Source organism: Melanostigma gelatinosum, assembly GCF_949748355.1.
Source record: "Melanostigma gelatinosum genome assembly, chromosome: 1".
Taxonomy (NCBI): domain Eukaryota; kingdom Metazoa; phylum Chordata; class Actinopteri; order Perciformes; family Zoarcidae; genus Melanostigma; species Melanostigma gelatinosum.
In genome coordinates this window covers 14,483,621-14,510,815 of record NC_136634.1, presented here as the reverse complement: position 1 = coordinate 14,510,815, position 27,195 = coordinate 14,483,621, and the positions used below count along the sequence as shown (strand labels likewise).

Sequence of the window (27,195 nt, the reverse complement as noted above, 5' to 3'; positions counted from 1 at the left end):
TCAAATTGGGATGCATGACTCAATAGATTTTCACTTCTCAAATATTGACATACTTGTCATTTGTGACTGAAAATAAAGCTAGTCAACCTAAAAACACTGACATAGTTGATCCCATGTGACACAATCAAGACAAGGATGTCAAAAAGGTACAACAGAAATGCAGAAACTTGATTTTCCTCCCAGTTGATGGAAAGAGATCAAAAAGAAAAAGAAATTACTTTAAACTTCAGTTTTCAGTTGTGTGAGCATTAGCATTCACAATGTGAATACTTACCCATATTTACAAAGGACTGACTGTCAGCAATTTGACCTGCATTTGAGAAAATTTAAATGTTTTTATTCTCAATCATAAGCACAGTTATATTGACAAATAAAATATCTGAAAGTTTTCCATACCATGTTATCTCTCGAAAAGTTTTGATTCACTTTTTAATGTTCAAATCCTGTTCCATTGTGGGATCTAGTGTTATTGTATACATCCAGCAGGTAAAGGTTCATAACTGTTCTTTGTTAGAGATACTTTGCTCCTTACGTAGCCGTTTCTGGATTTCACACTGTGTGTGTATACAGATGGAGGACTCGCACTTACTGTCTTGTCTTGGAGATACCCACCGTGTCTGCTTGAGCCGTCAGGAGAGCTGGAAGGTTGCCCAGTAAACCTCGTGAAGAATCCGACTGGCTTCTTTCTATTGAAAGCTACGTTCTGAGCATCATGCGGGCTGCTGGTTTGAAGTCCAACAAGAACACTGATTCTCTGTGGTGAAGGGTTATTAGAGCTTGAAGAAACAGAAGCAGTAGATACAGGCAGGTGGGCGGTGGGCATGTGGTTTATATCATTTGATTGCCTGCCAACAGTGGGTTGATAGGCCGGAGATGATTTGACTTGTCTTTGGTTGTGTTCTGGTTGATAATCTGGGATGTAGAGTTGTTCTCTTGGTGCACGGTCATATAAAACGTGAAAGGAATTCAAAGATGAGGGCATTGGTGTAGACAGGATATTGTCTGGAGTCACTCTGCTTAGTTCCCGACTGTGGACATCTTTACCAAGTTCTAAACCACCAGATCGTTTTTGATCCCGTGTCAAAGGGTCTTTACTGTAAAATGTATATTTTGGTCGATGCGGGATATTCTTCTTAGAGGTTAGATCCTTTCCTGAATAGTGGCTGAAATCTTGAGATGGGCTGTTTCGAGGGTCGACAGGAGATGCAGTCACATGGCCACTGAAAGACAAATCATCTCCAAAGAATGAACCAGAGGGTATTTGTTCAGGGAACTTGGAGCTTGTTGACTGAACAGCTTTGTGTCTCACATGAGGAGCACTTGTGAAAATATCAGGGTTTCCCCCAGAAACGCCACCACTGTCAAAACCTCCATAATTACGTGAAACATGCTCTGTGGCTGCTAAATTATGGAGTGGATAGAGAGCAAAGCCTCGGCCGTCATAAACTCTGGGAGAAATGAGACTTGCAGTGGAGTCCACAGGATCAGAGACAGAGAGGCTTTCACTTGGCTTTTGGTAGTTGGCGCCCTGTTCACCTTGTTCAATTGCTGTATTCATAGCGTCACTCCAGTCTTCATTTCCACTGGCGTCATCATGGGCAGTGCCTTCTTTTGCAGAAGACGACCTATAGCCCTTGTCATGCTGCCCATTATTATTTACATGTTGGGCATTAGAAGCCATCTCGTTTTCAATAGTTTCCCGTGCAGTTTGAAAATGTCTTCCCACATCACTTCCTGGGATTAAGAAAGATGTCTTCAGTGATTCTACAAACCGTTTAAAATCTTTGATAGATGAGAAACTGGTGCCCGCCGTATTTTTCTCTTGTGTGTGCGCCTTCACTAAAAGGCCAAAGGGGTGTTGATAACCAGACCCTTCATTGTCATATTTCAATACAGGGGGAGAGGAGGGGACAGCGTGTTCTGACTCTGGTTTGCTTTTTATCATCTCTTCACTGAGACTAACAAAGCTAGCATCCTTATTGTTTTCATGTTGGACTGGTTCTCTCTGAAAGCTTTGGTGTATCATAGCTTGCATCTCATCCCTTGGACTAACAGAGTCTTGGTTTGGGTTTAAAGATGCTCCAGAATGAAACTGGTTTGATGTTTGTGGACCAAGCACTCCTGCGTGGCTACTAAAGTCATCATCATTGAGAGAGTAGCCTTGTGCAATATTGTAACCTAACAGGGAACAAACAGGCATTAAGTTCATTTCATATGGTTGAACATGGTCAGGAATACAGAAGTTCTTACCTTTTTGAGGAGGAAAACAAATACAGCCCCACAACAACAGAGTGCAAAGCCTAGAGACCCTGAAAAACAATAATGTCAGAAAGATAAAAGTAATACAAGCCAAATGTATTCAAAAATGCACTTGCATTTTATTTACCCAAATTGAAGAGCCATTGCAGTGAGTTCAGCCACGTGTTCAGCCACGTTTCAAATGTTTCAAAGGGTATTCAAAAATGTGAAGACGATCAACCAGGCGTAACCGGGAAAAGACACCAACCTGTAACAGTTCACTGCTCACGACAAGTAGAGAGAGTAAGAGCGTAATGGATTGATTCAGCAGGTGTTGGTGTTCATCTGTGACTGAAAGGTTTGTCAGCAGCCTGAGCGCACCAAGCTGAAGGTCAGAGTTCACTGGTGACATCTCAATCAGCTCCAGCACTTGTGGGACATAAACCTATAAAAGGCATGGACATGAATATGTAAGCAAAAATATATCATGTTCAGCAGCAGATTGCATGATACTTGCTGTACAGTAGAAGGCAACATACCTTTATTTGTTCCTGGTTTTGGATGTTCATACACAGATTATTTAAAGCATTCAGAGTCTGCACTCGAACCTCTGCCACCGGATCAGAGAGGAAACCAGCTATGATATCAATCCCTTCAAATTCCCCTATAAGATTCTGGAGGATCAGTAACAAACAGAAACACGAAAATGAACAATACATGACTGAAAAGAGACACATAATGTCACAGAGTATACAGAACTTTGAATGGCACCACTGACAAAGTACATCAGCGACATAACCTTCTAATTCGATAGCGTACAACTTTACATGAAGCAATCGGAACGAACCTCGCTCGCAGAATGGTTTTAAGAAAGTGCACTTCTACTGTACCTGGTTCACAGTAAAGGCAGCAGAATTCCCTAACGTGAGTAGTATCCGACATCGGTCGGGTGGATTATTGCTGGTCTGCAGACATGACAGCAGCACCTTCAGGTGCTGTGGCTCCAGGTTGCCAGGGGACTGGTGGATGATTTCACCTACAGAGCAGGATAGACCATTTCACAAACGTGTTTGGATATTCAATAAGTGTTTGCACTGGAAGAGACAGGGATACGCTTACCACCCAGCTGAAGTTATTGTTTCAAGTCAAAAGCTCTCCAGATTATCTCTGACTTCATATCAAAATGTGACCATATTTTGAGATTGACTGTGGGTGCTTTGAGTTTACACACAGGGCAGTTTGAGATCTTGGGAGATTGACTTTGCTGGAACAATCAGGTTTAGATGTAGTTACTGTGCACGCTTTACGAGCTCTGTGGTTCTTACATTACCTGATGCAACGTCCACAGGTCGGGGACAGACAACATCCAGTCCAGACACTCTGGCCAGCAGGCTGCCCGGCTGAAGGGTGACTTCACTGGGCTGACTGCTCCTCCTGACACCAGGACTTTCATTGGCAGTACTTTTCTTGTTTCTCTTGAAGCTCCCCCCGCTGATGAGTTTGTATAACCCGTAAGAAGCTCCAGCTCCGGCAACTAGTCCAAGCAACGCTTTCATGTTGTCGAACCTGGGAGTAACACTTCCATCGCCCATGCTGCTGCTGCTGCTGCTGCTGCGTCTCTAGGTTAGCTAAGCTGTTAGCTAACGTTAAGCTGCAGATGCTCTGAAACGTTGCGAGTCTAATCGGTCGACTGTTCAGCTAACTGACCCGCTCCTCAGCTAGCTAGCGCTGACGACAACCCACCACTGACGTCAAATAAATCCACCCAGACTAATGTTGCCGGAGTCATTGTTGTGAAACCTGGAGAAGTTTGCTGAAAAGCTACAGCTGTTCCGGGGCAGCTAGTGTTGCCAGGTTTGGCAAAAAGAAGCCCAATCAAAGTTTAGAGCCTTCGCCTTATTTTATCATAGAGCTATGACGGAATTATAACTGGAATATGATTTTAGTTTCAATTTATTTGTAACAAACTACCCGGACGGTACAAGCATAGCCTGAATCACCCCCAATCCACCCAAATCAATGTTTACCCGTTCACATAAATGAAAACCTCCCAATCTGGCAACGCGTCCGGGCAGCTCAGAGTGGCCGACAAAATGTTTCGCTGGGTGATTAACAAAGAGCTAACTTGAAGAAAAGCTTTAATTATAAAGTTGGAATATGCATTAAACGCAGTTATCAGCAATGTGTTGACTGAACAGGCGTGTGCGTCACATCCTTGGTTGTGTTCACTGCCCATCACACTGTTGTTGCAGCGCATTAGTTGTCCAACACGTAACGTTACAGTCTATGGACTCTCCTTGAGACGGACACTTGGTGGCTCACTTGCTCAAGTTCTCTTTCAAAGTTACTGCTTGGAGTGAAAGTCTGTTCTCTTCTGGTTAACTTTCCCATCATTGTCTATTTCCTAAATTTAACAGATCTTCAAGTGCCCCTTTACGTTCATATTAGCTACAAGTATTCAATATGGATGTACAGTACATCAGGACAGGGGCGGACTGGGGGGGAAAAGTGGCCCGGGAGTTTACTGTCAGACCGGCCCGTACGCGTTGCCCACTCATTACACGGCGCGTTGCCCACTCAATGCATCGCACGTATCGACCAGTCAGTGGCCTACTTGGAAAAATACCCATGCACTTAACATTATTTTGGATGATTACAAAGAAATGATATCTTATATGGGTTGTTGTTTTTTACAACATTTGGATGCACCAATTTGCCTGATGGACACATTGAATAAAATAAGACTCGCTATTGTAACACTCCAAGGTAGGTATAGTTTGCTAGATGAATATGCTTAACTCTGGGCTAGTATCACATGGTTATACGCAGTGGCGGCTGGTGGAAAATGTTCTAGGTAGGGCTGTACCACATTCATTTGTTCGTCAGGATTAAATCCATCAGTGACTGGAGTGTGACTCAATAGTTCTTTATCTTACTTGGCAGTTTGCACTCTTTGCTGCTGCCATTACTGGTATAAAAGTGTCATCTTGTCTGACACAAACTCATAAAAAGGATGAAAAAGGTCCTGAGATAAAGCAATCTACACATTCTTTGGAGTCACAAACCAACAACATCCTTATCTCGATCTATAGTTGCTTCCAGTTGATCAACAGGCCGACACATTCATGAATGTGTTCACAACTTGTCTGTACTTTTTTAGATTGCCGGTGGCTTTTCTTGATCGTACCATCATCTTACCCTAATCATTGTGCTCCCCAGGCCTCTTATCATGTGTATGAGCACTTTTACCAGCTCAACTTTAGGTAACCATGAAACAGGCCCCACCTTTATATTATTATATAATATAATGTATATAATACATTCTATTTATAAATAACATTATTATTGTGTTTAAATGATAACTGACATAAAGTCATGATGTTACACACTCCGGTCCAGTAGGTGGCGCCTTAATCATTGGTTTTTAGTCCGCCATTAAAGTGAAAGAAGAAGAAGGAGAAGAAGAAGAAGAAGAAGAAGAAGAAGAAGAAGAAGAACTAATCTCATGGTAGCCTATAAAGCTATTGAAGTTAGCTTAGCATGCTACCTGGAAACAGACGGACGGGGACGGAAGTGACCAACACAGCGCTAGTCAGAGTTTAATGAGAGTAAACGGTGTTTTTAACGGAGTTCGTCTGGAGGAAAACTTTCTGTGGTTTAGTGAAAATGTCGAGTAGAAAATGTCAAGTAGAAATGTTGAGATCTTTAGTCAACCAGCGACTAACTGCGGCTCATGAAGAGATATTTGGTCTGTTTGAAAGAACGATAGCAGGGTACGAGGAGGAACTCTCTCGTTCAAAAGAGGAGAATAAGCGACAACGGGAACTTCTGGACGCTGTTCACAACCCGGAAATCCGGATACAAAGAGCATGTGGGTTCACTTTATTTCTTCTCTCAAACACTGTTCATGCTCCGGCTGATAACTTTTAATGTAGTTTGGAGTGAGACTCCGTTGCAATTCGTCGTACACTTTTTGGTACACTTGAGAGATTAATTACTTTTTTGTCTGGCCCTGATAGTCATTTCCCAAAAACGATGCTGAGAACCAGAATAACACGTAATGTAACTTGTGTTGAGTTCAATTCAAGTTCAATTCAAAGTTATATGATGATTTTCTTCTATACCTTCAAGAAGGGTGGTGAATTGGTCAAGGAAGTGGCCGACTGAAGTCCGACGGGTTCAGCCAATCACTGAGCTGATCGATGGGCTAAGGAATGTGTAATATGAGACATTTCAGAGACTTTGGAGAGACAAAGAAACTGAATCCCCGGAGATAATCAGACCTCATCTGGACCATGAGGCGGACACACCAGTCTGTCTTGTGGTGCGGATGGGGCCTCTATTTCATGAAATATTACTCCTGATAGTGTAATTCAGTTTAACTGCATTTTCTTTTGTTAGTATATTAAATTCCTTTTGATTTAAACTTCAACCAGCTGATTCGGCCCTGCTTAATTAATGATGGAAGAAAGAGAGAGGGGGGGGGGGGGGTTGGGGTGCCTCTTCTCCTCTGCATGCTTCTTCTCCTCTGGAACAAGGAGGGGGGCTTTTTCCTTTACCTTTTGTTTGAGAAATTTGTGAACACGTGTGTGTTCATTTGTAATCGTGTTGCGTGTGTCATAGAGCAAAGGTTTGAATCTCCGGGTGAGGCACTCACGCGCTCCCCGTACGAAGAGGGAGCTCTGACACGCAGGTGGTAGCTTAAAACTTATAACTAGTTGTGTTGTGAATCGGGTTAGTCGGTGGGATATTGTGTAGCAACCTGCAGGAACAGCACCTTCCCCATCCCTGAGACTCCAGGACTCTCACACACAATGTGGCCCAACCCTGGCTTGTGTGTGGGTGAAGAGAATGCGTCCCTGTGCTGGACAAGTTCAAATAAAGTGTAAAGATACAGGGCTCACAAAACACTGAGGAGAGATGTGTATACGGAGCCCCTCTTTCACCTCTTATGAGTTTGCAGGTATGCTGATTTGTTCTCTCAGCTTCTAGATGACAGGAAATAGTTGAACTTAAAGTACAAGTTTGTTCTTTGATAACACCACATGGATTTGGCAGCTTAAAATGGTTCATATGTTCATGGTCACATAAGTTGATTACATTATTGTATTATCTGGTTCTAGTGATACTCTGGAAGTGTATGTCCAGGAGACTATTTGCTCAATTCTAAAATGTCTTTGTAACCCCTCTGTGTGTGTTTACTGTTTTCCTGCAGACGTCCAGCAGCTGTTGTTGGTTAAAGAAGAGGTTCCCTCTGAGCAGCAGGAGTGGAGCTCCAGTCTGGACCAGGAGGACCCAGAGGCCTCACACATTAAAGAAGAACAGGAGGACCCAGAGCCCTCACACATTAAAGAAGAACAGGAGGACCCAGAGCCCTCACACATTAAAGAAGAACAGGAGGACCCAGAGCCCTCACACATTAAAGAAGAACAGGAGGACCCAGAGCCCTCACACATTAAAGAAGAACAGGAGGACCCAGAGCCCTCACATATTAAAGAAGAACAGGAGGAACTCTGCACCAGTCAGGAAGGAGAGCAGCTTCAAGGTCTGGAGGAGGCTGAAGTCAAGTTCTCATTCACTCCTGTGAAGAGTGAAGATGAAGAAGAGGAAGCTCAGTCCTCACAGCTTCATCAAAGACAAACTGAACAGATGGGAACAGAAGCTGATGGAGAAGACTGTGGAGGACCAGAACCAGACCGGAACTTGGATCCTGATAGACATCCAGAACCAGATACTGATGAGAAGACTGGATACTCTTCTGACACTGATGAGGGTGGTGATGGGAAGAAGACCAGAGAACCTCAGTCAGGTTTAAACTATGTGAAACCTGATGAAGTCCAGGTCAGTGATTCAAGATGTAGCGCTGGTGAAAAACATTTTAGATGCTCTGAGTGTGAGAAATCTTTTAACAAGCGTTCAACTTTGCAGTGCCACATGAGAACCCACACAGGAGAAAAGCCTTTCAGCTGCTCAGTCTGTAAGAAATCTTTTAACCAGCGTTCAACTTTACAGAGCCACATGAGAACCCACACAGGAGAAAAACCTTTCAGCTGCTCAGTCTGTAAGAAATCTTTTAACAAGCGTTCAACTTTGCAGTGCCACATGAGAACCCACACAGGAGAAAAACCTTTCAGCTGCTCAGTCTGTCAGAAATCTTTTAACCGGCGTTCACATTTACAGATACACATGAGAACCCACACAGGAGAAAAGCCTTTCAGCTGCTCAGTCTGTAAGAAATCTTTTAATCAGCGTTCAACTTTACAGAGCCACATGACAACCCACACAGGAGAAAAGCCTTTCAGCTGCTCAGTCTGTAAGAAATCTTTTAACCGGCGTTCAACTTTACAGAACCACATGAGAACCCACACAGGAGAAAAACCTTTCAGCTGATCAGTTTGCTGTAATAGATTTGTCCGCAACAGAGATCTGAAGGTACACATGAGAACCCACACAGGAAACAATCCCCTTTAGCTGTTCTGGTTGCAGTAAAGTTTCCGTTTGTGATAAAAGCTTTGAGCACGAGTCACCTCTAAAGTTACACATGATTAACCGCGGTTCAACTCCACTGATTTCAATTCAAAAAGTTATTCACTGAATGAGCGCCAACTGTACAGTTTGAAATAGTTTTGATGATTATATTGATGATTGATTTGATGGTAATGTAAGTTTAAGACAATGGTTTTACCTGCATCTGTGCACAGTATGTTGTATTCAAATGATTTCATCAATAAAAAGGTTTGTGTATTTCACTGGTTCATAGTTGTACATAGCACACTTTGTTCGTCAGCATTAAATCCATCAGTGACTGGAGTGTGACTCAATAGTTCTTTATCTTACTTGGCAGTTTGCACTCTCTGCTGCTGCCATTACTGGTATACAATTGTCATCTTGTCTGACACAAACTCATAAAAAGGTCCTTAGAAAAAGCAATCTACACATTCTTTGGAGTCACAAACCAACAACATCCTAATCTCGATCTATTGTTGCTTCCAGTTGATCAACAGGCCGACACATTCCTGAATGTGTTCACAACTTGTCGATACTTTTTTAGATTGCCGGTGGTTTTTCTTGATCGTACCATCTTATCCTAATCATTGTGCTCCCCAGGCCTCTTGTTCATGTGTATGAGCACTTTTACCAGCTCAACTTTAGGTAACCATGAAACAGGCCCCACCTTTGACTTCATCACATCTCCAACACAATATATCAGGATTGGTGCGGCAGCAAAGGGGTTGGACCTGATCACACCCGGCCCTCATACATTGTGTTACATAATGCTGTTTGGAAAATACTAAAAATAGTGCGGAATGAAAGAAATCTATAGAGATTAAAACAATAAATAAAATGTCAGTGAATCAAAAGACATCAAGCTAAGTGATGCAGATCAATCAAAGAAAAACTCACTTTTTTACGAGGGAAAAGACAATAGCTCAATCATAGTTGGAAATATGTCTTTAATAGTAAATACACACGTTTTATGTCACTCTCACACGGAGCCATCTAAAAAATACATGTTACAGGGAGGAACTGAGACAGAGCTCCAGTATTTATCCCACTATGACTACGTCCTCAGTGAACTCATAGAAGGGAACCGCCAGGTTTAGAGGAGCAGGTCCCTTTCTTATCCTTCCTGAAGCATCGTAGTGGGAGCCATGGCACGGACAGTAGTAGCCTCCGAAGTCTCCGGCGTTGGCGATGGGCACACAACCCAGATGGGTGCCCACACCGAGGACGATGATCCAGCGGGGGTTAATCACTCTATCCTTGTCATGCTGTGTGTTTGTGTGCGCAATCATAGTTCCACATGTTTGAAACCCTTTTCGCCTGTAGGCGGTGCTGTCATACATATACCCTCACCGTTATGTTTATACTTAGAGCGAGACTTCTGGGGATCTTAACCATCATTATGTCCTCAGTACATAATGACAACATACAGGCTTAGCATTAGTTCATATTTGATGAAGAATAATATACCTCTAGTGTCAACTTGTATTTTTTTTTGGAGAATGCTTTTTCAGGATTAAATGGGCAGTGGTCATTACAGGTCATACACATTTTTTAATAATTTAATCTGTTAAATCTTTTTTGAGGCAAAAGTTTGTTGCTGATGCAGAACAGCGTCGTGGAACAACCCCTCTGACAGACAGGACTGTGGACACAGTCTATATGGACCCAGATGACACCATGGTACAGTATGGTTTAGCTGGTACATACCTTTAAATAAATGTCTGATTGAATCTCAAGATTGTTTTTAATAATAATTGCTGTTCTGTATTCCTCTCCAATGTCCTATTGTCTGTTCGAGAAGGCCTACTGCCGTTATAGGAATAGTTTAACACGCTCTTGCTTCAGGTAGGCCTACTATAGTATTGCAGCCAAGATCAACACATGAGGGTTTGAATGATTAAGGATTTTTTGAGGGAAACGCAAGGAAATGACCATTAGACACATGTGCAATCACGATTCAGGTATTTACTTAAGTATACCTACAAGCACACACACACTGAAGATTTAGCTAAACAAGATTGATTTTTTTTCTTAATCATCTTACATAGTTTTTACAGTTATCAAATTGGGATGCATGACTCAATAGATTTTCACTTCTCAAATATTGACATACTTGTCATTTGTGACTGAAAATAAAGCTAGTCAACCTAAAAACACTGACATAGTTGATCCCATGTGACACAATCAAGACAAGGAGGTCAAAAAGGTACAACAGAAATGCAGAAACTTGATTTTCCTCCCAGTTGATGGAAAGAGATCAAAAAGAAAAAGAAATTACTTTAAACTTCAGTTTTCAGTTGTGTGAGCATTAGCATTCACAATGTGAATACTTACCCATATTTACAAAGGACTGACTGTCAGCAATTTGACCTGCATTTGAGAAAATTTAAATGTTTTTATTCTCAATCATAAGCACAGTTATATTGACAAATAAAATATCTGAAAGTTTTCCATACCATGTTATCTCTCGAAAAGTTTTGATTCACTTTTTAATGTTCAAATCCTGTTCCATTGTGGGATCTAGTGTTCTTGTATACATCCAGCGGGTAAAGGTTCATAACTGTTCTTTGTTAGAGATACTTTGCTCCTTACGTAGCCGTTTCTGGATTTCACACTGTGTGTGTATACAGATGGAGGACTCGCACTTACTGTCTTGTCTTGGAGATACCCACCGTGTCTGCTTGAGCCGTCAGGAGAGCTGGAAGGTTGCCCAGTAAACCTCGTGAAGAATCCGACTGGCTTCTTTCTATTGAAAGCTACGTTCTGAGCATCATGCGGGCTGCTGGTTTGAAGTCCAACAAGAACACTGATTCTCTGTGGTGAAGGGTTATTAGAGCTTGAAGAAACAGAAGCAGTAGATACAGGCAGGTGGGCGGTGGGCATGTGGTTTATATCATTTGATTGCCTGCCAACAGTGGGTTGATAGGCCGGAGATGATTTGACTTGTCTTTGGTTGTGTTCTGGTTGATAATCTGGGATGTAGAGTTGTTCTCTTGGTGCACGGTCATATAAAACGTGAAAGGAATTCAAAGATGAGGGCATTGGTGTAGACAGGATATTGTCTGGAGTCACTCTGCTTAGTTCCCGACTGTGGACATCTTTACCAAGTTCTAAACCACCAGATCGTTTTTGATCCCGTGTCAAAGGGTCTTTACTGTAAAATGTATATTTTGGTCGATGCGGGATATTCTTCTTAGAGGTTAGATCCTTTCCTGAATAGTGGCTGAAATCTTGAGATAGGCTGTTTCGAGGGTCGACAGGAGATGCAGTCACATGGCCACTGAAAGACAAATCATCTCCAAAGAATGAACCAGAGGGTATTTGTTCAGGGAACTTGGAGCTTGTTGACTGAACAGCTTTGTGTCTCACATGAGGAGCACTTGTGAAAATATCAGGGTTTCCCCCAGAAACGCCACCACTGTCAAAACCTCCATAATTACGTGAAACATGCTCTGTGGCTGCTAAATTATGGAGTGGATAGAGAGCAAAGCCTCGGCCGTCATAAACTCTGGGAGAAATGAGACTTGCAGTGGAGTCCACAGGATCAGAGACAGAGAGGCTTTCACTTGGCTTTTGGTAGTTGGCGCCCTGTTCACCTTGTTCAATTGCTGTATTCATAGCGTCACTCCAGTCTTCATTTCCACTGGGGTCATCATGGGCAGTGCCTTCTTTTGCAGAAGACGACCTATAGCCCTTGTCATGCTGCCCATTATTATTTACATGTTGGGCATTAGAAGCCATCTCGTTTTCAATAGTTTCCCGTGCAGTTTGAAAATGTCTTCCCACATCACTTCCTGGGATTAAGAAAGATGTCTTCAGTGATTCTACAAACCGTTTAAAATCTTTGATAGATGAGAAACTGGTGCCCGCCGTATTTTTCTCTTGTGTGTGCGCCTTCACTAAAAGGCCAAAGGGGTGTTGATAACCAGACCCTTCATTGTCATATTTCAATACAGGGGGAGAGGAGGGGACAGCGTGTTCTGACTCTGGTTTGCTTTTTATCATCTCTTCACTGAGACTAACAAAGCTAGCATCCTTATTGTTTTCATGTTGGACTGGTTCTCTCTGAAAGCTTTGGTGTATCATAGCTTGCATCTCATCCCTTGGACTAACAGAGTCTTGGTTTGGGTTTAAAGATGCTCCAGAATGAAACTGGTTTGATGTTTGTGGACCAAGCACTCCTGCGTGGCTACTAAAGTCATCATCATTGAGAGAGTAGCCTTGTGCAATATTGTAACCTAACAGGGAACAAACAGGCATTAAGTTCATTTCATATGGTTGAACATGGTCAGGAATACAGAAGTTCTTACCTTTTTGAGGAGGAAAACAAATACAGCCCCACAACAACAGAGTGCAAAGCCTAGAGACCCTGAAAAACAATAATGTCAGAAAGATAAAAGTAATACAAGCCAAATGTATTCAAAAATGCACTTGCATTTTATTTACCCAAATTGAAGAGCCATGGCAGTGAGTTCATCCACGTGCAACAGCAGCAGACTGCTCAAATGACCAGCCCAGAGAACAATCAGTCGTGCTTCGTCCTGTTTTCCCCCTGAAAGTTTGGGAGCAAGGAACGATAGGAAACGCGCAAGGAAGGTCGCTAAAACCTTTTGCAGATTCTGCTTACACTGATTGCAATTAGGTGATTGTAGACAGCTGGTGCTGTGTGAAAAGCAACCACATTAGGCAAGCACAGGTGGAGACATTGTTCAAAGGGCTGCATAGTGAAGGCTCAAATATCACTAAAAGCAAGCTTTAAAACATCCGTTACCTTTCTTCATGTCCTTTTGTGAATCCCCGTGTCTTGAATATACACATTATATGTAAATTGTACATGATTGATAGGAAGACGATAACATACAACCTTTCACTCAAAACGTTAAAACTTCTGAAATGAATCCACAAAATATCCATAAGATATTGATAATGCCAAGAGAGAGCGACTCAGATGTCACTCAGAAATTTGACCCATGTGAATGAAAGTCCTGAATGTTTTCTCTGGATCATTGTTAACAAGTGGCTGAGTTCAGGATATTCTATTTCACCTGTCTATTGTCAGTACAGACCTCTACATCACTGACCTTTTGTCCAGTCAGTCACTCCGTCCTGTCTGAATGTCCAAACCAGCTTCAGTTGAGATCATCGTTAGAAAAAGAAAAAGAGATACAATGATACAATTTCTGTGCTACTGACTCCTGTCCTGTTGAGTTAATGCAGGTTTCTGAAAGTCTGCCTGTGTACCTTTCCCCTGAATTAATGATGAGCTGTGTTTGCTTTTGGGGACAGGAAGGGGAAGAGGTTCACTACACAGAGTAAAGGGGAGGTACAATAGAGACGGCTCTGAAGATGGACATTGCAAAGAAACATTATGAGAGGAAATGCCAGCGGGTTGCACTCACCAAATGGTCAAACTGTGTAAAATTACACAAGAAGACACAGGCCGGTAGGTGGTTACTCAATTATTTCTGAATGAAAAAGTATTTTTGTGTCTGTTCTTGCAAGCTGTGACTATGTTGTATATTTTGTAGCCAGAGAAAACATGCAGCGTGGTTAAGAAATGTGTCCAAGCTGAACAATCATTTCTTCCCCACTGCATACACCCACTCTCGTGACTCATTTTGTCCGCTGCTCTTTTTACTCTGAGACGTGACTTTATATTTTCTTTGCTAAATGTTGTCTTGAAGTTCAGAACAATCCAACTTCATGAGCATAAAGTCCCACATGTTATCCTCTGTTAAAAAAGATGCCTAAATCCAAATACGTGTGCTGTTCAGAAGTGATGACTCAAAGCGGGCAAAAGAGTACTTTAAGGTAAACACTGATTTGGAAGTATTGTAAAAAATTATGAATTGTACCAATTTTCTACATTTCTTTATTTTGTGTGAATCTTGCAGAGGTGGGAAATCGGGTTTGTAGAAATGGGCAACAAAGTCCAAGGATGTGACGGACTCTCCGTGCTCCCTACTAGCCTCTCGATGACGGTAGAATTCTACACCACGCAGCATCCGTGTCTCATTCCGCCACACAGAGCTGTGATGGCTCTGGATTTAAAGCTGGAGCAGCTTCACCTCTCTGTTTTCTAAGCAGTGATGAGATCAAATCTGTTACATAAGACTTAAAGTGGACTCCACTGTAAACATGCCTCCAGTCTCTCTGAGGCCAGTTGATTAATGTCGGTTGAAGCTCATTATGGTCTAGTATACCTATTACCCATTTCCACAGAGTGGAAAAACTCTCATCTATTGCTGTTATGTTGTTTTGCATTATGATGTTATTTTTGTCGGTATTATATAATTATGAGAGCACGTTCGTACTAGTGGCTCTATAGTTTATAAATACATCAAGTAAACATCTTTTTGAGTCTGCTTGCACTTACCCGTCATAGCCCCTGTTTGTTTTGGATTGACATTCGCTGGCAAAGGGATTGCAGTTCTGGCTTTGTCTGCTCTGGTGTTGCTGTCCAAACACTTCTCCTCATAAATACTTAGTGCTTCAGCATGACTATGTTTGGAGTAAGAAAGAGGCTTCTTGTACAATTACATCAAACTGTCCCCTTGACATTGCACAAACATTTCCAAAGCGAAAGCTGCTTACTCGGGTATCGGTGAAATAAGAAGGAATAGGAAATTCATATGTTTCCACAATAATGCCATATGATTGTTTTTTCTTCAGATCTTCCAATATTTAGAGTTGCGAGACTTGCTCAATTGTGCTGAGGTATGTTGCACGTGGAAAGCTATCATCCAGTCGGGCGCACTGTGGAGTCAGGTCTGTACTGGGAGATGGGTTCTTCTATTCACACAGTGCTGTCTAAAGTTATACTTTAAACAGGAGTATAAATGTTCCCTAATGTGTGTCCCTGTTAGATCAACTTCTCTGTGGAGAAAGACTGGATAACAGACAGCACAATGAAGCAGATTCTGCAGAACTATCGCCCATTTGTCATCCATCTCAATCTGCGAGGCTGCGTGTCTCTAAAATGACCCTGCTTGAAATGTATAAGTGAGTATTTCATATTCTGTCGCCATATTGTTTTGTTTTTGTGTCATGTGCTGTACCCGTGTTTCACTTAGGTGTGCATTGACACATACAGATTATTGTAATAATTTGTCAAGACAGTCAATAAGTTGTTAACTCTTATATTCTGATTAAAAGGACAACAAATATGAAAACAACACGGAAAAATGTAGTTTCTCCATCTGATACAGACAGTTTCATGACAATGAAAGGAAATGAATGAAGGGAAAACAAGGAGTCAAATTGTAGGACAAAGTTTCACTCGAATCAGGACAGCCTGATGATCTGGTATTTCTGCGGCGCTCTCAAGTGGCTCGGCTCCAGCTCCTCATCCAGTTCTCCCTGCACTTCCATTGGTATGTTCCATAGTTCAGGGTCCGTTTGGTCTTCATCCGTTCTGCTGTGCTGCCTGTCCTTTGGACACTCTCTGTTGTAGGAATGCACATACTGCGCCACACTCTCCCCAGTATGTTCAGGAGGAGATCGACACAAGAGGCCAGAGTGCCTCACCCCTGGGTGCAGGCGCAGCCAGTACACCATATAGTGGATGCTGAAAAAAATGCAATCACTTTTTAATAATTATTTGCATTTGTCTAAATAAAAGTATTGCCGACATCCGAGCCTGAAAACCCACCTATAGTCACACACCCAGGGGTTTCCTCCCAGTTGTAGCTGTGACAGGAAGTAAAGGTCTTCAAGAACACCGTACTTGACAAAATGCAGGCTGTTGTTGGACAGGTCCAGCTCGCGTAGATGCAGCAGCCCAGACAGGGAAGCTGGGAGAGCGAAAAGAAAGAGCATGAGCATAGCATTCATTTACTTCTTGCTTCTCTCAGTTTAGTTCTATTAAGAGAGACCTGTTGCTGTTCATTATTTACCAACAAAAGTAAAAGCCAGTGGTGCAATCAAACTCTGATGTGCAAGCTGGCGTTCAGTTTGTCAATCACTGAAGCAAGAGTGATCACATTATGTCCGTTACCCTCTATACTGTAAATAAAGCCAATACTGTATCAACAAAGATGTCACTAAAAAGGAAATATGGGAAACAGAAGTCAGCAGCAGTTGTGTAACGGGGTCTTAACCTTTGGCCATCAATATATGTTTTCTATCAGCCAAAGAAAAACCTTGTTTGTGTCGTTTCTCATGCTGGATATTACCAGAAATATTTAGCACATATTTACTGGTGATGATGATAAATTGGTATACAGAAATAATAGCACACATACCTGTGTCAATGTGCTCCATGTTGTTATGACTGATGTTAAGGGTTCTGAGGCCCCTTGCTCCGTGGAAATTTCTGGCTTTGAGATGACGGATTGAATTATGGGACAGATCGATATGAACAACATCCTCTGGAATACCTGTAGGCACCTCAGTTAGACCTAAACATAGAGGAGGACGGGTTACTTAAATGGTTCTCAAATACATTTCATTACTTTGCCTTAGCCAAAACATTGCATGGGTGTTTGTTTTTTTATTGATTAGAACTATAGATTTTTCATCTTTACCATCCACATTTGTGAAACCAAAAACTGAGAAAATAAATCATCTTGTGTTTCCACTCTTAGTACCGCAAAGGAAAACACACACAGAGACAGATTTATGCTCCACCTCTATCCATAATCTGAATTTCCTCCTGCCGGTATGAGGCAGATAGATGTAACACATTATTTGATTTACAGTATTTTTATGTAAATTTAAAATGCTTTTGCAGGTTTTGCAACAGACTTATTCTGATGTGTTAGCCAAACTTTGTTCAGTTCATGCTTTCCAAGTTGTTTACAAGGTGACCAATGACTATAAAGTAGAGTCAGCCACAGTTTAAGAAAGCAAATAGAAAACACCTGCCAAACCAGATGTGTCTCTTTGATAGTTCTTAGGAGTCTGGCCCTAAAAATATTTTGAGAACTGGAAGTTTAGTCATTCCAGTCATGCAACATTTAATCATGAACATACGAGCTCTGTAACATGAAGCGTAATTTTTTTTCGAGCCCTTGTTGAATAAGAAACACATTTGGGGAAAAGCTGATCGTGAACTTGCCTCGGTTCCTGCAGTCCATCCGTATTTGTGGGAAAAGATAGGTATGGCAAGATGTGGTTGCGTCTGGTTTTGAGCGGAACGGAATGGGGTCCACATGGTCCACAGGGTCTACGGGATCTGTTTGGTCGCCCTGTTGGTTGCCGGTTAGGTCTGTCTCCTTACAGAGTAGCTTGGGGTCAATCTGCTTCAACTTCATGCTTTTTAGCCTGGTGGGCCCTGCACACCTAAATGAAGAAACGCCGTTCAGGCACTTTGTTATTCTGAGAATCAGTTATGGCTTGCGTACCTGTTGAATCACACGATGTCAAACTATTTTTGTGGAATCCCTTACCTGGCATAATTTCCTAGATTACGGTTGCTTGGGACCTGAAGGGTGCGTATGAGACTGTCCATCAGGCAGAGACAATTCCAGGGATTATCATATAGACGTAGGTAGCGAAGGTTTGGCATGGGGATGAGGGCCTCCTCGCTAAGTGTTCCCAGACGGTTGTGCTGCAGCAGCAGGGTTCTAAGGCGTGTCAGGCCCTGGAAGGCCCCTTCCTCCACTAAAAAGATCTGATTCTGCTGCAGGTCCAGACTAGTTAAACTCTCAAATCCAGAGAAGGCATCTTCACGAAGGACTTTGAGCCTATTACGGGCCAGAAGGAGGTGCTTTGGTTGTGCGGACCAGGTCTGCGAGGTGGGAATGGAGGTGAGGCGCCGGTCCTGACAGTCTACGTAGACATCTCCAGATTCTGTCAACTCTAAGCAGTCAGGTGACACAAGCCTGGAGGGGCCCGATCTGCTGTGACGCCCAACACCTCTCATCCTGACAAAAATAATTCATGGCTTGTCACAGTGTACATTATTAGAGGAGGTGATAAAAGGAGTAAATTCATACCTGTCCCGTGTGAGTTTATGTCTGGCTCCTCTGAGACCTCTGCCCTTCGCTGGTCTTTTCATCTCGATGGACGGGAGCAGGAGGAGGAGCAGGGAGGCTAAGACGAGAGAGGAGGTCACTTGCATCCTGTGCCCTGCACGGATTGTCTTTTCAGTAAGAAGAGCTGGAGAGAAGTAGGATTTTGGGATACAAATCTTAAGAAAACAGGCTTGGACACAGAAGCAATGGGTCAAAGGTGAACAGTGTTGCTGTTGATGGAACACAGCTGCTGCTGAGCCTGAGGAAGAAGAGAGAAGTAGGACGTTATGTAAGAGATGGGAGCTGTCCAGGAATGTGTATACGGCTTTGAAAGAAGGCAGACTACTATGACAGAAGTTGTTCCTTACATACTGTCGTATATTACTTTACTTTATCACAATTTGAATATAATATTTATAGCAAAGTATTTCCACTAAAGGTGGACATCATAGTAGTTGGACCAGTTGTTTCTTCTGCTCTTTACTTGCTGTACATTGTGTTTTCTTAGGTGAATGCAGAAATATTCAGGACCTCAATTTGTCAGAGTGTTTTAATGTTACAGTAAGTAAAACATTGTTAAGAATATGACGATACTGTACGGAAGAAAAAATCTACAAAAATGCATCATCTTCATATCACATGTACCACTTTACTGTTACAATAATGTCTGTAGTCGTGTAGAATGACAACTAGATTGTTGCAGTTGATTAATATTGGCCCCTGAATGAATCAGTGAAAATGTCCTTTGAAGTTTCACCCTGTTTCAGTCATTATCATTTTTACATAAAACTGTCAAGTCGTTTAAATGTTTGTTAATGCATGTGCATGAGTGTGGCATTAGACATGCACTCTAAGAACAGGGGCCTTGCTGAGAGAACTTAAAGTAACATTTAAATCTCCGCTCTTTAACAGGATACGATGGTTCAGAGAATTGTCGAGGGCTGTCCCTGTTTGCTCTACTTGAACCTTTCTTGCACACTTACAACAAACACAACTCTAAGAGAGCTGTCCAGGTAAACCTCCAGTTATGGTAAACTGCCATGTCACTAACATTTGTGCTTTAAACTGTGGTCCAGCTCACTCACATCTCCAAGTTGAACAAACAAATCCCGATATGATACTCCTTTCTGGCCCCCTGCCCCTTGGCTCCCAGAAATATCTTTATTTGTCCAATGTGCTGCTGGCTTGTGAGCAGCTTGGCTCGTGCCAGTTTAGTGATTTAGAGGAACAGATGTGGCACTCATAACATAACGTCTGGACTGTTTGATTACATTGACGATAGATTTGCAGGTTAAACAGATTTCAGTCATTTGCACTCTCCCTCTAGTATTATGCAAAATACCATGCATGTATTCAAATTTAAACTTTCCTTAAACAACAACAACAAAACAACCAACTATAATCGACAAAAGATTAAACACAAATAAGTTTCCCTCCGTTTTGCATATAAACTAATCAAACTATTGCTTTTGAACAGGAATTGTCTCAACCTTCAATACCTGAGTCTGGCGTACTGCAACAGATTCACAGATGAAGGGTTTATGTACCTGACCACAGGGAAGAGCTGCCGCAATCTCGTCCACCTCAACTTGTCCGGGTGCACTCAGGTCAGTTGGTATGCTCCCCTCAGTTTGGTATGTAGTCACTCCACTCTGCTGTAGAAAGGACACCGCTTTTGCCTTTTGTAAGTTGAGCGTTCAGTCCACCTCGGATAAATCCAGTCACTCCTCTCTGTTTCCACGTGTTGGAGTTTCTAGCTGTATTCTCGTGACTGTTTGCACTCAGAAGAAAGATCTGAAGGGGAGGGAGAGTAGAAGGCAGCCGTGGCCAAAAGGAGGGCTGGGTTTATCCAATTCACCATGTGCACACACTATAACATAACACACATGCACTGCAACAAAAAACATTCGTTTGGTTCCAGATGTTTCACTTTATGGGGCCCTGACAACGTGAGCAGCAAGGAAAATGGCTTCCAGGAGAATGATTCAGATTCCAACTCACACATATTTTCCTCTCTCTCCTCCCAGATGACTGCAAATGGGTTCAGATACATTTCTGCCGGATGCCCTTCACTCAGGGAGATTGTGATCAATGACATGCCCACGCTTTCAGATAGCTGCGTCTTGGTACGTTTGTTTTCCATTTCTAACACATCACTGGTTTCATACGGGGTCAACATCCTAGCCCTGGAATGTCGAACAAAGACACGGACAAGGAATAAATTAGGAAAGAATTTTTCGTCAACTCATGCATATTTATTTTGTCAGCACACCCTTTACCCCTGGCAACAGAAAGAGGTGTTGAGTCGTACTCTTTTCTAACAGGCGCTAATTGCCAGATGTCACTGTCTGTCTGCCATTTCTCTGCTGGATGCTCCTCATCTTTCCGATGTTGCCTTAAAATCGCTGAAGTCGCCACACTGAAGACTTTTAGGACAGAGGGTAAGATCTATTATTATATTATTTCCACATCAGACATACTTCTGTTCCAGTTATTCTGTCTGTTCTACACCCCATGTGCACTTTAGGTAACAACCAACTAACAGACGCAGGCTGGAAGGCCCTGTGCAGCAGCTCACACGGCCTCCGCAGACTCCACGCTGCAGAATGACTGATGCCAGCCTCAAATCTGTGGCCAACCTCAAGAACCTGCACAACCTGGACATCTCACTTTGTAACAAGTGTGTTGCTGCTGTAGTTTTATATTCTATGCCTTCTTATGATATTGCATGACCTAATGGGTAGACTGTGTGTATTTCAGGGTGAGTGATACTGGGATCCGGTATCTGACAGAAGGTTCCTCATCTGCCAAACTGAGAGAGCTGAATGTCAGTTACTGCAGTCTCATCACAGACACATCTGTAATGAGGATTTCACAAAGGTATATAGTATGACCTCACAACAACACAGACATATCTCATTGTGGTTTGATAGTCTCTCAACAGCTTTTTGTGTGTGTGTGTGTGTGTGTGTGTGTGTGTGTGTGTGTGTGTGTGTGTGTGTGTGTGTGTGTGTGTGTGTGTGTGTGTGTGTGTGTGTGTGTGCGTGCACAATTCATCAGGTTGTGTAAACTGTACCATCTCGACTTGAGTTATTGTGAGAGACTGACTGATATGAGTCTGGGGTGGGTGAGTGGCAGCTCTATCTGCTCTCTTGACATCAGCGGTTGCAAAATCCAGGATCAGGTGTCGTTTTTTACTCTCACAAGTTCCTTAAAAAAAATAAGAAATACAACTGCCCTAGTGGAGACTAGTCTGTAACTTTGTATTTGTATTTATAGGGCCTGGCGTCTCTTGAGGGAATTCGCTTGAAGAAGTTAGTTCTTGCCGAATGTGTCTCCGTCACAGATGTTGGCATGCAGGTACAAATCTAGCTAGAATTTCAACACATGGTCAGATGTGTGATTTTTATAGAACAGTTCACAAGTTTACTTCCTTCTATTCTTAGAAAGGAAATTCTTCGAAAAGAAATTCCAAAAAAAAGTCAATCATGTTCACAGTTCTTTCATTTGCTGACTGCTAAAAGACGTGAACAGAGGAAGGTGTGTCTTCTTGAAGACATGGTTCTTCTCCGCATTCACTTTCACCCAACATCTTTCTCTCTCGTCTCCTTTGTTCTTCCCGAGGGCAGAAGCTGTGCAAGACTGTGAGAGATCTGGAGTATGTTGATGTGTCTCACTGTGTAGCTCTGTCAGACTCAGCCATCAGAGCGGTGTCATTTTACTGCAGAGGTCTAGTCACACTGCGGATGTTGGGGTGTCCCAAGGTATCCACACATGGTTACACGCACACTTCTTTACCTTTAAATGTTCATTTCATGCCAAACGTTTTTTCATGTCAAACGTCAGATGACAGATATGGCAGTGCATTATCTGACAAGTGGATCTCAGTACCTGCGAGAACTTGATGCGAGTGGCTGTGTTCTTCTCACAGACCGCAGTCCCCGACACATAAGGAGGGTCTGTCCTCCGCTCTGCTCCATGGCGATGGTCTGCTGCAGCAGCATCTCCAGGTAAGGCAAAGTTTAGAAGAGCCCTGCAAAGTTAGAATCCTGCACGGCAGCTTTTAATGACCAGAGAGCATTTCTTCCTGTAGGGTGGCCGCTTTAAAGCTTCAGCCACATGTGAAGCACTGGGAGCACAGCAATGACAACCCTCCAAACTGGCTTGGATACAACACGGGCCCAATAGTGTCTCCAGTCAGAAGACCCATCAAGACCGAGGAGGTGGCGGAACAGCAGTCAGTGAAGACGAGAGCAGCAAGTACAGAGAGGACATAAACATCTCAATAAGTAATACTATTGTAAAAATCCAGCCCATCTTATCACAGTGACCATCATTTTTGGGAGATTATTTCAAAATAATAGTATTTTCAACAAACCATTTTGCATGATAGCCACAGAGATGAATTATATGGTTAAAAAAATGCCAAATCACTGGTTAGTAATCAGATCAAGTCTCACCTGTGTGGATAGCACTGTCAACCCCTTTAAGGACACATTGTATTGTATCAGCTCCTAACAATGCAATGTCCCGTGCTCTTCTGTTTTGAGTTTGATGCAGTATAGATCACTCTATGCTTCTACATAAATTGGTACACACTGTCTTTGACCCTGCTAGGCTCCAGTGGTTTAATAACTCCATGTTAGATAACCGGTGCATGAACATTTGTGATTATTGAATTATATACCGTACACACATTAAGGTAGAAAATAAATAAATCAGGGTTTTTGTCCGAGATTATTTCGGACACTGGCTGAGCTGTTTCCACAACTCACTGTCATTAGATGTGTCTACTACTAATTATTTAGAGAGGGCGACGACACAGATCACTCTGTGGATGGAAAGTTGGCATCTTTAGCACTGTGACATAAGCAACATTGATTTATATTTATTTAAGAAATGTTATGTTATATATGTATATATATATATATATATATATGTATATTTATACACATATATATATACACATATATATATATGTGTATATATATATGTATATGTATATATATATCTATATGTATATTTATACACATATATATATATACACATATATATATATATATATGGAAGTACAAAGCACTTTAAATTCCAAACTTGTTGAAATTGACTATGTATTTGTTTATACGTCTATGCGGTGTCTGTGCACTGTTGCGTCTTTTCCCCTCTAGAAATATCTTTGTTCATTTATGCTCTTTAAATTAAAAGGCTGTATTATTTTACACTACAATCTTGGTTTATCCGTTGTTTATGTAACACTTTGTAGTTGCATTTCACTTGATTTAATTTTTTTCTGATGTTTGGGACTGACAATTGTTTTTGTATTTACATACCATACAGAGGACATTTAATCACCGGCAATATTTCCCATTCAAACCATTAACAGTTCATCACAAACCAACACTGGTGTGCAGTCAAATATTATGCTTTCAAAACGCATTGTATGAACAGAATATCTGTTAAATACTACAGATGATATATAAAGTCTTTATTTAAAGTACAGTATATCCTGAGCACAGAGTTGTATATACTGAGGTAAAGTTACATCCAGTCTTGAGCAGCGACAGTATCTGGCTCTGCGAGTGTAAACCTCATATCTCAGCTCCCCAGCTTCAGGGATTCAAACCAGCTTTGTGTTTTCAGTCTGACGGAGTTTCTGTCTGCCTGAGCTTTAACCCACTGGTCAACGGGGGACTTTCCATTCATATAACCTGAGAGACAAACAGACCAGGGGGAATGAGAGAAATACAGAAAACGGAACATTCTGTGTTGATTTACTTGTAGGAGTGTTTAGTTAAGTAGCTGTGCCATGGAGTGGGATGTAATGAAAAACAAAGGCTGACCGGTAACTGTGGTTTGGCCTTCAGCTGTGTTGTTTACCACTCCATGCAGAACAACCTCTGGGCTGATATCCACCGATGTTCCACAGAGCTCCATCGCAGCTTTCAAAGAGGAGGGGACACGCACACACACCGCTCCTACGTACAACAGAAGAATGAGGGATAAACAAAGAAAAACACTCAACGGGAAAGAAAACCGGTGAATATTCTTCTCATGCTGCACGTTTACCTTCCCGACTGTGGAGTTCGGCACTGCCGCCGTCTCCCACGTACACGTCAATGCCTCCGCTGTGAGAGGAAACCTTAAGGAAACTATTCGAACCATCTGCAGAAGTAGAAGAGTGTTTTTGGTTTTAACAGCCACTGATAGATGCCATACGTAGTGGATTGCGCAATCACTGGGTCAGCTTGCTCACCAATAACTGTATCTCCAGACACGTTCTTCACAGTGGCGGTACCTTTTTAATAGATTAAAGCACGAGGTCAGTTTTAATTGACATAACTAGCTGTCAGGTTATTTACAGTCACTAGTGGGTACATTACAACATTAATAACTGTTCAAGACGGGAAAATTTAGCAAATAAAAGCCTCGTCACAGACTGAACCAGTCATAAACCTGCATCACTGAAGTTAACAAGATAATTGATTCCATGTATTCTACGACGAGAGGCTCGACTGGATCAGGAAGAAATTACAATTTCATGTGGATGATGCATTTTCTTCACTTCACATCAAAGAACTGTTTGTCTGTGTGATATAATCTCTGCCTCCAAGTCTTCATCAAACGAACCTGATTCATAGCTACTTCAAAACAACAAGGACAGAATTTGTGATGAATTCCAACCACATTACATTCCAATAGAGTCCATTTGGATTGGAGCCCAGGATTCCTGACATACCACAAGCCCTGCTTTACAAACCAAGTTAACGCAGTGCAGCTGTGTGTCGCAATGGCTTATGGGTAGTGGAGGTTATTTTAAAATACGGACCAACTGACAGAGTGAACTACTAGATACAGGTAGCAGATTCATTACAAATAATAGTTTCAATTCGTTTGAAGTGCCGCAGTAGCTCAGATGGTAGAGTGGATCGCCGATTAATTGTTTTGGACAAAAGTGTAATGAATTTAACGCAACATTTTACTTTTGTTTTTTCCTTCAATACATTTGAGTTTTGTCTGCAGCCATCATAACCACATAAAACAACATAGATGAGGAATAGATGCTGCTGTTTGCTCACCGTGTACATTCCCCAGTTCTACTCTCCCAGAGCAGGAGGAGACGCAGCTGGATTCAGCATACACGGCTTTGACCCTCAGAGGGCCACGTTCTGTTGAAATGTTCATTTTGGTACCCTGCAGCTTTTTGACATCAACTCCCTGCAAACAAACAACTAATCACTGCACAGGACTGTAGCCGAGTGATCCAACTTATTTTAGTCTCCAAATCAGAGGTGTACCGTAAACGTTCAGATAGAGCCTGCTGCTGCCCTCTAATGACTGCTGAGTGTACTGTTCTTACACTGTCTCCACATGTGCTGATGTCCACATTGCCGTGGATAGTGCCCACACCTGTAACATGTCCTCCGTGGGACTGGACCTCAACCTGATGAGCCTGAAGAAAATATCACACAATTCTAGTTGCACAATCAGTCAAATATCTACAATAACAACATTGATGAATCAAAACCACATACCTTGACAGAGTGCAGCAAACAGTTGCCCTTCTCTGTCTGCACCTTGCAGATATCACACTCCATGTTCTTCACTTGCACGTTTCCTTCTCCTTGAGTAGTAATGAAGAGATCTGATGAAAGAAGACGCCAAAAGACATCAGTATCACGAAACCTGCTTGATGCATGAAATCATGACAATCAATGATCGGCCCTAATGTCGCCATCATTGTAATTGTGTCAACAACAGGAGACACTCACTGCTTTTGATAGGTGCAGTCAGATCGATCGACACGCTGCTCTTAACCTTCTCGGCTGAGATGAGCAACTCTTTGCTCTGGTGGTCATAGTGGACGTGTAAGTGATCCAGGCCGACCTCCTGCTCGGTGTCTGTTCCGTGAACTGTGATGAAGGCTCGGTCAGCCTCGGGGTATGTGTGCAGGTCCAGCGGGCGGACGGAGATGCTGCAGCCCAGCTGTGCCCGCACCGTGCTGAAGGGGCTCACCGCCAGAGCCCACTGCTTCAGAGGCGGGTTTACCTCCTCGTGCGTTGGGGACTTTGTGGGGGCAGAGATGGAGAAGGACCGTGAGGTATCGAGAGGGCATCGAGGGGTCGTGGGTGTCCTGGGACCGACTGTGAGGGACCAGCAGCGTAGAAGTCCGACACATCTCGGCCGACCTGCTGAGCTCCAAAACATCTCGACCACCTTCCGGGAAACCAGCTCATCTACACCTCACGCTGCTGTTTTCAGCTGATAAACAACAACACACTGGCTTACAAACTGCCATTCACTCAGCATGGACCGTCAGTCTGCGTGCTTCATACGGCTCTGGTTCGACTGGTAGCACAACACTAGCACTTCCGGTACGAGTTTTCAGCGTAAAAGCGTCTCCTGCAACTTAGTAAACTTTAATAATAATAAAAAACACTAATACGGTTTAATTCAATATAAAACTAAAACTAAATATATTCTGCGTTGGTATTAG

General features: G+C 42.4%; 5 protein-coding genes across 14 annotated transcripts; 2 read left to right on the top strand and 3 right to left on the bottom strand.

The window, feature by feature from the left end:
* Positions 1–321: 321 nt before the first annotated feature.
* On the bottom strand, positions 322–4,253 carry LOC306784629 (armadillo repeat-containing protein 10-like). Of its 5 annotated transcripts, none has more exons than XR_013772372.1 (6): positions 3,569–4,253; positions 3,129–3,274; positions 2,778–2,912; positions 2,507–2,683; positions 2,251–2,309; positions 322–2,178 (listed from the first exon to the last, which is right to left on the bottom strand). XR_013772372.1 is itself a non-coding variant. In XM_079278664.1 (5 exons), exons 1-5 carry the CDS (start codon positions 3,828–3,830, stop codon positions 2,301–2,303), a joined length of 729 nt encoding a protein of 242 aa, XP_079134790.1. In that variant the 5' UTR covers positions 3,831–4,253; the 3' UTR covers positions 322–2,300. The 5 variants fall into 5 exon arrangements, 2 of the variants coding, with proteins under 2 accessions (XP_079134790.1, XP_079134789.1); XR_013772373.1 differs by having other exon boundaries at positions 322–1,220; XR_013772371.1 differs by having other exon boundaries at positions 322–1,220; positions 2,251–2,683.
* A 1,457-nt stretch (positions 4,254–5,710) lies between these two features.
* Positions 5,711–8,993, top strand: LOC306776051 (uncharacterized protein). Its single transcript, XM_079266636.1, has 2 exons — positions 5,711–6,109; positions 7,454–8,993. The coding sequence occupies exons 1-2, from the start codon at positions 5,905–5,907 to the stop codon at positions 8,626–8,628; spliced, it is 1,380 nt and encodes a 459-aa protein (XP_079122762.1). The 5' UTR covers positions 5,711–5,904; the 3' UTR covers positions 8,629–8,993.
* Positions 8,994–14,076: 5,083 nt separating this feature from the next.
* Positions 14,077–22,978, top strand: fbxl13 (F-box and leucine-rich repeat protein 13; the record flags this gene model as incomplete). Its single annotated transcript, XM_079278301.1, is given in 19 exon segments — positions 14,077–14,184; positions 14,640–14,726; positions 15,418–15,513; positions 15,612–15,725; positions 15,729–15,747; positions 19,210–19,262; positions 19,614–19,714; positions 20,179–20,308; positions 20,729–20,827; positions 21,026–21,092; positions 21,095–21,142; positions 21,229–21,303; positions 21,306–21,381; positions 21,462–21,581; positions 21,762–21,885; positions 21,981–22,061; positions 22,331–22,465; positions 22,548–22,711; positions 22,795–22,978. Coding segments are annotated over 19 exon segments (1,866 nt in total). The 5' UTR covers positions 14,077–14,091.
* LOC306782440 (leucine-rich repeat-containing protein 17-like) lies at positions 15,869–20,384 on the bottom strand. Of its 6 annotated transcripts, none has more exons than XM_079275793.1 (7): positions 20,254–20,384; positions 18,684–18,846; positions 18,135–18,611; positions 17,804–18,027; positions 16,989–17,144; positions 16,397–16,538; positions 15,869–16,312 (listed from the first exon to the last, which is right to left on the bottom strand). In XM_079275793.1, exons 2-7 carry the CDS (start codon positions 18,806–18,808, stop codon positions 16,030–16,032), a joined length of 1,407 nt encoding a protein of 468 aa, XP_079131919.1. In that variant the 5' UTR covers positions 18,809–18,846; positions 20,254–20,384; the 3' UTR covers positions 15,869–16,029. The 6 variants fall into 6 exon arrangements, with proteins under 6 accessions (XP_079131919.1, XP_079131916.1, XP_079131921.1 ...); XM_079275790.1 differs by having other exon boundaries at positions 20,249–20,382; XM_079275795.1 differs by having other exon boundaries at positions 18,684–18,960; positions 20,254–20,351.
* Positions 22,979–24,169: 1,191 nt separating the features above from the next.
* fam185a (family with sequence similarity 185 member A) lies at positions 24,170–27,022 on the bottom strand. The gene is made up of 8 exons (XM_079277592.1): positions 26,471–27,022; positions 26,234–26,343; positions 26,059–26,151; positions 25,778–25,916; positions 24,955–24,996; positions 24,768–24,863; positions 24,542–24,676; positions 24,170–24,409 (listed from the first exon to the last, which is right to left on the bottom strand). The coding sequence occupies exons 1-8, from the start codon at positions 26,904–26,906 to the stop codon at positions 24,297–24,299; spliced, it is 1,164 nt and encodes a 387-aa protein (XP_079133718.1). The 5' UTR covers positions 26,907–27,022; the 3' UTR covers positions 24,170–24,296.
* Positions 27,023–27,195: the final 173 nt, after the last annotated feature.

What these genes read in the sequence shown, in the direction of transcription:
- LOC306784629 (XM_079278663.1), bottom strand. Translation starts at nt 3,830, where the DNA reads ATGGGCGATGGAAGTGTTACTCCCAGGTTCGACAACATGAAAGCGTTG. An exon ending in CTGCCTTTACTGTGAACCAG is followed by an intron (nt 2,913 to 3,128) that starts GTACAGTAGAAG and finishes CTGATCCTCCAG; the next exon opens with AATCTTATAGGGGAATTTGA. An exon ending in AAAACCAGGAACAAATAAAG is followed by an intron (nt 2,684 to 2,777) that starts GTATGTTGCCTT and finishes TGCCTTTTATAG; the next exon opens with GTTTATGTCCCACAAGTGCT.
- LOC306776051 (XM_079266636.1), top strand. Translation starts at nt 5,905, where the DNA reads ATGTCGAGTAGAAAATGTCAAGTAGAAATGTTGAGATCTTTAGTCAAC. An exon ending in AATCCGGATACAAAGAGCAT is followed by an intron (nt 6,110 to 7,453) that starts GTGGGTTCACTT and finishes GTTTTCCTGCAG; the next exon opens with ACGTCCAGCAGCTGTTGTTG.
- LOC306782440 (XM_079275793.1), bottom strand. Translation starts at nt 18,808, where the DNA reads ATGCAAGTGACCTCCTCTCTCGTCTTAGCCTCCCTGCTCCTCCTCCTG. An exon ending in CATAAACTCACACGGGACAG is followed by an intron (nt 18,612 to 18,683) that starts GTATGAATTTAC and finishes TATTTTTGTCAG; the next exon opens with GATGAGAGGTGTTGGGCGTC. An exon ending in GATGGACTGCAGGAACCGAG is followed by an intron (nt 17,145 to 17,803) that starts GCAAGTTCACGA and finishes CTCTATGTTTAG; the next exon opens with GTCTAACTGAGGTGCCTACA.
- fam185a (XM_079277592.1), bottom strand. Translation starts at nt 26,906, where the DNA reads ATGTTTTGGAGCTCAGCAGGTCGGCCGAGATGTGTCGGACTTCTACGC. An exon ending in CGAACTCCACAGTCGGGAAG is followed by an intron (nt 24,677 to 24,767) that starts GTAAACGTGCAG and finishes TGTTGTACGTAG; the next exon opens with GAGCGGTGTGTGTGCGTGTC. An exon ending in AGGCCAAACCACAGTTACCG is followed by an intron (nt 24,410 to 24,541) that starts GTCAGCCTTTGT and finishes TTTGTCTCTCAG; the next exon opens with GTTATATGAATGGAAAGTCC.